Source organism: Cherax quadricarinatus, chromosome 43 (genome assembly GCF_038502225.1).
Source record: "Cherax quadricarinatus isolate ZL_2023a chromosome 43, ASM3850222v1, whole genome shotgun sequence".
Lineage (NCBI taxonomy): Eukaryota > Metazoa > Arthropoda > Malacostraca > Decapoda > Parastacidae > Cherax > Cherax quadricarinatus.
In genome coordinates, this window is record NC_091334.1 from 15,025,340 (window position 1) to 15,035,339 (window position 10,000).

The 10,000-nt window shown below is 39.7% G+C and overlaps 1 protein-coding gene across 1 annotated transcript in view; it reads left to right on the top strand.

Annotated features, from left to right (window-relative positions):
• LOC128694125 (rab11 family-interacting protein 1) overlaps nucleotides 1-10,000 on the top strand; it is a 130,424-nt gene that overhangs the window by 64,963 nt on the left and 55,461 nt on the right. Inside the window, exon 8 of the mRNA XM_070093600.1 lies at nucleotides 3,175-3,262. Within this exon, the coding sequence (XP_069949701.1) occupies nucleotides 3,175-3,262 (88 nt within the window). The remainder of the gene's footprint in view (nucleotides 1-3,174; nucleotides 3,263-10,000) is intronic.

Consider the following 10,000-nt stretch of genomic DNA (forward strand, 5'->3'; position numbering starts at 1 on the left):
TAGCCACAGTAAAATTCGTCCAACTAGATATATTTCTACACCATAGGAAGGTTAGCACAGGCACCACTGTGACCACAAATGCAAGTTTTTACAGACGAATCTCCAGCTAGCGTGGCCGTGACGAACTCTAACTCAAGTCCCTTCACTGCCGTCAACATGACTCACGAAATCGTAATGACACGGTGTATAAATATACCTAGTTGGACGAATTTTGCTGTGGCTAGCTGGTCTAGTGGCTAACGCGACGGGCTGGAGTTTTGAGACTCTCTGACCGCGGGTACAATCCCAGCCGGGGTATGGTTTGTTTGCAATCGTGTCATTACGATTTCGTGAGTTATGCTAACGAAACAATGATGACCAATAATCAAAGATGTGGAGAAGTTATTGTTGGTGTAGATCAACAATAAACAATTAGCAGGAGATAGTGTTGTGGAGTCGATCATTTGTTAAAAGGCAAGGCAGTTGCATGCTGATCTAGTAAAGAAAGAGCTTGGAACGAGTGCTGCTGTTAGTGAATTTAAGGCCAGCAAAGGCTGGTTTGAGAGATTTAAAAAGTGTAGTGGCATATACAGTGTTCTAAGGCATGGCGAGGCTGCAAGGTCAGACAAACATGCAGCTGGAGAGTTTGTATGTGAATTCAAGGATTCCTTCCCCAACAAGTGTTCAGTTGTGATGAAACAGGCCTCTTTTGGAAGAAAATGCCAAAGACAACCTACATCACTCAGGAGGAAAAGGTACTGCCAGGACACAAGCCTATGAAGGATAGGCTTACTCTTTTGTTCTGTGGTAATGCTAATGGGGATTTCAAAGTGAAGCCTTTACTGGTGTATCACTCTGAAAATCCCAGTGTTCAGGAAAAACAATGTCATCAAGAGTAAATTGTGTGTGTTGTGGAATGCTAATAATAAGGCATGGGTCACAATGCAAATTTTCGTTGACTGGGTCCATTAAGTGTTTGGCCTGAGTGTGAAAAAATATCTCCAGGAAAATAAATTGCCACTCAAGTGCTTCCTGGTACTGGACAATGCTCCTGCTCATCCTGCAAACTTGGTAGACCAATTGTCTGTGGAGTTAAGTTTTATAGCATTGAAGTTCTTGCCTCCTAACACCACTCCTCTCATTCAACCCATGGACCAGCAGGTCATTTCTAGCTTCAAAAAACTCTACACGAAAGCAATACTTCAAAGGTGCTTTGAAGTGACTTCGGACACTTACTTGACCCTAGGAGAGTTCTGGAGGAATCACTTCAATCTCCTCCATTGCATAAGCCTTATAGGTAAGGCTTGGCAGGGAGTGACTTTCAGGACTTTAAACTCTGCTTGGAGAAAATTGTGGCTAGAATGTGTCCAAGAGAAGGATTTTGAAGGGTTTGAAGCTGACCCTGACCATTGACCCTGACCCTGACCCTGACCCTGACCCTGACCCTGTCAACCCTCTGCCTGTTGTGGAATGTATTGTGGCTTTGGGGAAGTCCATGGTGTTGGATGTGAGTGGCCAGGATGTGGAAGAGTTGGTGGAGGACCACAGGGAAGAGCTAACCACTGAAGAGCCACAAGACCTTCATCTGCAACAGCAGCAGACCACAGCTGAGGAAATTGCTCAGAGGAGGAGGAAGAGAGAGGGGAGAATGTGCTGCCTTCAGTGATTAAAGATGTGTGTAAAGTGGATTGAGTTGTAAAGTTTTGTGGAGAAATATCACCCGGACTAAGCTCAAACAAGCCATATCTGCAACATGTTCAGTGACAAAACCTTGTCCGACTTCAAGCAAATCTTAGAGTTGCCAGAAACAGACCTCTTTACAGTTTTTTTGTGCGACAGGGGTACAGTGACTTAAGCTGGTCCTAGTGGTAGTAAAAGACAAAGAAGGGAAGTAACCCCAGAGAGGGCTTTGATACCTGAAGTCCTTCTGGAGGGGGATTCCCCTTCCAAACAATAAACTCTCCTCCCTCTCCCCTCCTCGCCTTCTTCCATATTCCAGCAATAGTCTTCAATAAAGCTATGTAATGTTCATTTATTATTAAAATTAGTCTTTTATATTTCTTTCTCATTGTTTTGTGTATGTAAAACTGTAATTAATCTTTAAAAAATGTATTTTTTGTTAATATTTTTAGATGTCTGGAACGGATTAATTGTATTTACATTAATTCTTATGGGAAATATATTTCGGTTTTTGGCCTTTTCGGATTTAGGTCAACCTTCTGGAACTGATTACGGTCGATAACCGGGGGTCCACTGTATAACCCATTTAGTGTGCATACACCATTCCCTGTGGTGGTTGTGACAAACAGTACATTGGCAAAACTTCACAGAATCTAAAATCCAGAATTCAGGAACACTAATATGATTGTAGGCACTTCAATACCATCAACACGTACATAGTTCACCAAGATATACATTCACATTATGACATGGTAAGATGCCAGCCAAACTGGCCATCAGAAAATGAGGCAGTTCTAGGTGGTGATATATGGGAACTGCTTTAACCCGTAAATGGTCCAAGCAGATCTACGTTCACATGTGTAGTGCTACAAAAGTAAATCTACGTTTTTTTTACATATTTTCAAATGTAACAAAAAAAAAAGGTAGATCAAAGTTTTTTTTACACATTTTCAAATGTAAAAAAACAAAAAGATCTACTTTTTTTTACATACTTTCAGATGTTGAAAAAACGTATATATATGTTTGGACCGTTTACGGGTTAATCATTGCACAGAACATTACTGAAGAGAACCAAGGTCATTTAGTGTAGCTACACCACTGGTTCACATTATACTACAGGGACATTTTTGGCAGTGGGGTTGGGGGAAATGTACCAACCAGAAACCAAATGACAATTCCTGTATATCACTGTGCTTTGCCATCCCAAGATTCATCACACTCCAAAGATTTCACTTAGCTCACCTTTTCCTTCAAACCCATGAATATGCATTATCATGTGTGCATTTTTTATCTTCTGTATAATGATAAATCCTAATGATATCCAATACGTCAAATGATATCATCTTTGACTTGATAAAGATCTTAAGACATTGAACTGTTGTCAAATAAAATCTTGTTCAGAAAGCTGTCTTTTTCTTAACAGAAACTTATTTTTCTCTGAAAGTTAGCTGTATACTTCTCAAAACTTTCACAGAAAATTTATCTATGCCTTTATTTTTTGACATAATTTTTCAGTTTGATGAAGAAGTTAGTGTGAACACTCGATCCAGTAGTCCCTACAGCACTGTGTCAAGGGGCTCTTCAGTTCTGCATGAGGTTCATGGTAAGGGTCAATAGCTGTTCTATTCTTATTATTCATATGTTCTTGAAATTGGAAATTTTCATAATCTGCTGTGTCTTTTTGTCTGAAATTAAATTTTGAGAACTTGGGAGAAACTATTGTAGAGGGCATAGTAGGTAAGTTTGGGGTAACAGGGGTAAATGATAATGGGGGCCTTTAATTATTCTTTGTATAGAAAGAGGTTTGGTGATAGGCAATATATATTATAAAAAATGATAAATAAGTACGTACATGAAGGATGATATAGAGTATAATGACAGCAGTTTGTTGAGCTATGTATTGGTGGATAAAAGCTTGAAGGACAGGAGTAGGAGACAGAGAGTTTGCTTTCCTGGGGCTGGGATGGAGGATATTGTTAGCCGTCTGGATGACATCATGAGAGGTAATGGGAGTAATCCTATTATCTGTCTCAGTGCTGGAGGCAACGATGTTGGCAGACGTAGGAGTGAAGACCTGATTAGCAGGTATAGGTCAGCAATAGAAATAATTAGGAGTAAGGGTGGGAACCTTCTCATATGTGGTATTTTGCCAAGGAGGGGAGTTGGAAATGAATGGTTGTCCAGGGCAATTGGTGTCAATTGCTGGCTGGACAAATACTGTAAGAAAAATGCGGTAACATTCATTGACAACTGGGACCTTTTCTATGGCAGAAATGACATGTATGCCAGGGATGGGGTTCACTTATCTAGGTGTGGGGTGGGAGCACTGGCAACTGCAGTGGAGGGAGCAGTTAGGACTTTAAACTAGGAGTAGTTAGTGGTATGGGTTTTGGCAGGAAAACAGTGAAGTCCCAGTGTAGTAATATTATGAGTTCTAGGGGAACTAGTAATAATAAGAACGAGGTAGATATTGAAAAGCCAGGGACTTTGGGTGATAAGGACAGTAATAGGTTTAGTAGAAAAATAGAAATGAGCAGGAAGGGTAAAGAGAAAGGAGAGTCTTTCAATGTTTATTATGCTAATTGCCGTAGTGCTAGGAATAAGATGGACGAGTTGAGATTAGTTGCTAGTGCAGGTAACATTGATGTATTTGCCTTAACTGAGACGTGGTTTAATTCAAAAAGTCGGGACATGCCTGCGGAATGTCATATTCAGGGTTTTAAATTGTTCCAAGAAGATAGAAGTATTGGGAAGGGTGGTGGGGTGGCATTGTATGTCCGAGATCGCTTGAACTGTTGCATAAAAACGGGTGTTAAGTCTGAAGTAACACATACAGAGTCTGTTTGGATAGAATTTTCAGAGGGGCATGAAAAACTGATTTTAGGAGTGATATACCGTCCCCCAAACTTAGATAGGGACCAAGGGAAACTACTATGGGAGGAAATTGTTAAGGCCACAAGGCACGATAATGTAGTAATTCTAGGAGACTTTAACTTTAGTCATGTTGATTGGAATTTCTTGACTGGGAATTTAGAATCATACGACTTCTTAGAAGTATTTCAGGATTGTTTTTTGAAGCAGTTTGTGACAGAACCTACAAGGGGAAATAACCTGCTTGACTTAGTTATGGCAAACAATGAATCCCTTGTTAATAATTTAGAAATTTCAGAGGAACTGGGTGCTAGCGACCACAAATCAATTACATTTAGCATTGAATGGAAGTACGATAGTAGCGATAACTCAGTAACAGTCCCCGATTTTCGCTTAGCAGATTACGATGGGCTTAGAGAACACTTATCATTTGTTGACTGGGGTAACGAAGAGAGCTATCAATATGACAGTTTTCTGAACACTATACATGCTGCTCAAAGAGCGTTTATCCCATATAAAGAAATTAGATCAAATAGAAATGACCCAAAATGGATGAATAATAGGCTCAAATATCTACTAGGGCATAAGAAAGGAATTTATAGGCATATCAAAAGAGGTGAGGGTCATCTTATGAATCAGTATATTGACATTAAGAGGGACATTAAAAAGGGGATAAGAAAAGCTAAAAGGGACTATGAAATTAAAGTTGCTAGGGATTCTAAAACTAACCCAAAAAGTTTTTTCCAGGTCTATAGAACAAAAGTTAGAGATAAGATAGGTCCCCTTAAAAATAACTATGGGCATCTTACTGACAAAGAGAATGAAATGTGCTTGATTTTAAATTATTTTCTGTTTTTACACAGGAAGACACTAACAATATTCCAGTAATTAATTTTTACAGTGGGCTAGAAGAAGATAAATTATGTAACATCACAGTCACTAGTGAGATGGTTGTGAAGCAGATACAGACTGAAGCAAAATAAGTCGCCGGGTCCTGATGAGGTTTTTTCAAGGGTTCTTAAGGAATGCAAAATGGAACTCTGTGAACCATTAACTAATATTTTTAATTTATCTCTTCAAACAGGTGTAGTGTCTGATATGTGGAAGATGGCTAATGTAATTCCTATTTTTAAAACGGGGGACAAGTCGTTACCGTCAAATTACCGCCCAATAAGCCTGACCTCAATTGTAGGCAAATTACTAGTCAATTATAGCTGAGATTATAAGAAGCCATCTCGATAAGCATAGCTTGATTAATGATACTCAGCATGGATTCACAAGAGGCCGATCTTGTCTAACTAATTTATTAACTTTCTTCAGTAAAGCTTTTGAGGCTGTTGACCACAATAAAGAATTTGATATTATTTACTTAGATTTTAGTAAGGCTTTTGATAGAGTTCCGCACCATAGACTGTTAAAGAAAGTGGCAGCTCATGGCATTGGGGGAAAAGTGCTCTCGTGGATCGAGTCATGGCTCACTGACAGGAAGCAGAGAGTGTCCATAAATGGGGTTAAGTCTGAGTGGGGATCTGTAACAAGTGGTGTTCCACAGGGATCAGTCTTGGGCCCGTTGTTGTTTATAATATATATCAATGATCTTGATGAGGGAATTACTAGTGATATGAGCAAATTCGCCGATGACACAAAGATAGGTAGGATAATTGATTCAAACGTAGATGTTATGGAACTTCAGGAGGATTTAAACAAACTCTATTCTTGGTCAGAAAAGTGGCAGATGCAGTTCAATGTAGATAAATGCAAGGTTCTGAAGCTTGGGAGTGCCCATAACCCTAGTACTTATAAGTTAAATGATGTAGAACTTAGCCATACAGATTGCGAAAAGGACTTGGGGGTTATGGTGAGCAGCAACCTTAAACCAAGACAGCAATGCCTAAGCGTACGTAATAAGGCAAATAGATTACTGGGATTTATATCAAGAAGTGTAAGCAACAGAAGTCCAGAGGTCATACTGCAGCTTTATACATCATTAGTAAGGCCTCACCTAGATTATGCAGCTCAGTTCTGGTCTCCGTATTACAAAATGGACATAAATTCGTTAGAAAACATTCAGCGTAGGATGACTAAATTAATACATAGGATTAGAAATCTTCCTTATGAAGAAAGATTGAAGACTCTTAAGTTACATTCACTTGTTAGACGAAGAATGAGGGGAGACCTGATCGAAGTGTATAAGTGGAAGATTGGTAATAATAAAGGGGATATTAATAAGGTCTTGAGGATGTCTCTCCAAGAGAGAACCTGCAGTAATGGATTTAAATTAGATAAGTTTAGATTTAGAAAGGACATAGGAAAGTATTGGTTTGGAAATAGGGTAGTTGATGAGTGGAACAGTCTACCTAGTTGGGTTATTGAGGCTGGGACTTTGGGTAGTTTCAAATTTAGGTTGGATAAGTACATGAGTGGGAGGGGTTGGATTTGAGTGGGACTTTCACATCCGAGCTTATTTCTTGGGTGGCATTGAAAATTGGGTTGGGCAAATGTTTTGTTAGTGGGATGAATTGTAAAGGACCTGCCTAGTATGGGCCAGCAGGCCTCCTGCAGCGTTCCTCCTTTCTTATGTTCTTAAGTAGACTTCTGGATGTGCATGTTTTTAGAGGGGCAACAGATGTATCAGATCATTATTTAATTGTAGCTACAGTGAGAGTAAGAGGTACATGGGATAAAAGGAGAATGGCATCAGTGAGTAAGAGGGAGAAGTGAAAATTAATATATTAATGGAGGAGGTAGTTAGGGTAAGATATAAACAACTGTTGGGAGAAAGATGGGCTAGTGAGAGTATAAATACAGAGGAAGTTGAAGGGGTATAGAGTAGATTTAAGAATGTAGTGTTAGTGTGTGTGTGAGGGAAGAGGAGCAATTGGTGGAATGATGAGATAGTGGTAAGAAAAAAGTTACCATATTAAAGGTTTTTACAAAGCAGAAGTGATATCAGGAGGGTGGAGTATAGAAAGAGAGAGGTTAAGTGGTGATTTAGATTTTGCCACCGAAGTGTCTACTTTATTGTGCACCCCATATCAATCCTGTGGACAGTAGCACAAGAGCATATGGATACACAAAAGGCCTAGGAACTAGGCCCCAAAAGGGTTAACAGGAGTATATCTGGATTTATATCTATAGTTCACTTATCTGGCTAAGTGGTGAGAGAGTGTTAAAGGAGAGCAAATGAGAGAATGGGTGAGTTACTGTCAACAAATTTTGCTGAGAATAAGAAAGTTTTGGAGTAAGAGTAATAAGTTGACAAAGCCTAGGAAACAAATGGATTTAACAGTTAAAACAGAGGATAACTAGGAGGATATATAAATCTGTAGTTGAGGGAAGGCGGGGTTGGGTTTGTCCTAGGAAAGGTTGGAAGGAGGAGCAAAGGAGGTTTTGTATGTGAGAGGCTTGGCCATTCAACAGACGTGTGAGAGTATGTTAGAAGCGAGCGGAGGCAAGTGGTTTTTATGATGCGATTGTGTGAGTGAGGTGAAAATGTTGAATGATGATGAAAGTTTTTTCTTTTTGGGGATTTTCTTTCTTTTTGGGACACCCTGCTTCAGTGGGAGACGGCCGACTTGTTAAAAAAAAAAAAAAAAAAAAATGCTGTTGGAGTGTGAGCAAGGTTACATTTATGAAGGGATTCAAGGAAATTGGTTTGCCGGACTTGAATCTTGTAGAAGGAAAGTACATTGCCTGCACTCTGAAGGAGGGGTGGGGATATTACAGTTATTAGGGCATCTGAACTGTAGTATTGTGCCTCTGGCAAGACAGTGGTGGAGTGATTATGATAAAAGTTGTTCTTTATTGGGTCACCCTACCTTGGTGAAAGATGGCCGGTGTGTTAAAAAAAAAAAAAAACTATATTGGCCACAGTACAGTGGACCCCCGACTTACGATATTAATTCATTCCAGAAGTCTGTTCGGGTGCAGTTACCAAACGAATTTGTTCCCATAAGGAATATTGTAAATTAGATTAGTCCGTTTCAGACCCCCAAAAATACACGTACAAAAGCACTTACAAAAATACACTTACATAATTGTTCGAGTTGGGAGCTGATCATAAGGCAAGGGTCCACTGTATTATCCTTCGATACCATACATATTAATAAATTCAGAGTGTATTATTATATTATGAAGGTGATTTGAAGGTACCCTAAGTGTAATAAATTTGTTTTGCATATTTAGGCTAGAATATCATTAATGATTGGTTTTTTTGCCTTTGATGCCTCAACAAAAAGTAGGAATTGACTGTGTAGTAGGTACACAACCTGTGGTTGTTTACCTGGTATACAGATTTCATGTTCTTCAAAATATCCAGGAATAAATTTATCCTTTAGTTTTTGCCTAAATTTTATTTCTTTTTATTAACACATCGGCCAATTCCCACCAAGGTAGGGTGTCTCGAAAAAGAAAAACTTTCATCATCATTCACTCCATCACTGTCTTGCCAGAGGGGTGCTTTACACTACGGTTATAAAACTGCAACATCAGTACCCCTCCTTCAGAGCGTAGACACTGTACTTCTCATCTCCAGGACTCAAGTCAGGCCTGCCGGTTTCCCTGAATTCCTTCATAAATGTTACTTTGCTCAAACTCCAACAGCACGTAAAGTATTAAAAACTACGTGTCTCCATTCACTCCTATCAAATACGCTCATGCACACTTGCTCGAAGTCCAAGCCCCTCGCACACAAAACCTCCTTTACCCCCTCCAACCCTTCCTAGGCCGACCCTTACCCCCCCCTTCCCTCCACTGCAGATTTATACTCTCGAAGTCATTCTGTTTTGTCCATTCTCTCTACATGTCCGAACCACCTCAACAACCCCTCCTCAGCCCTCTGGATAATAGTTTTGGTAATTCCACACCTTCTCCTAATTTCCAAACTACGAATTCTCTGCATTATATTCACACCACACATTGCCCTCAGACATGACATCTCCACTGCCTCCAGCCTTCTCCTCATTGTAACATTCATCACCCATGCTTCACACCCATGCAAGAGTGTTGGCACAACTATACTCTCATACATTCCCCTCTTTGCTTCCTTGGATAAAGTTCTTTGTCTCCACAGACTCCTAAGTGCACCACTCACCCCTTTTCCCCTCATCAATTCTGTGATTCACCTCCACCTTCATAGACCCATCTGCTGACATGTCCACTCCTAAATATCTGAATACATTCACCTCCTCCATACTCTCTCCAATCTGATATCCAATCTTTCATCACCTAATCTTTTTATCCTCATAACCTTACTCTTTCCTATATTCACTTTTAATTTTCTTCTTTTACATACCCTACCAAATTCATCCACCAACCTTTGCAACTTCTCTTCAGACAAGCATTGTGTCATCAGCAAAGAGCAACTGTGACAACTCCCACTTTGTGTTTGATTCTTTATCTTTTAACTCCACACCTCTTGCCAAGACCCTAGCATTCCCTTCTCCTACAACCCCATCTATAAATATATTGC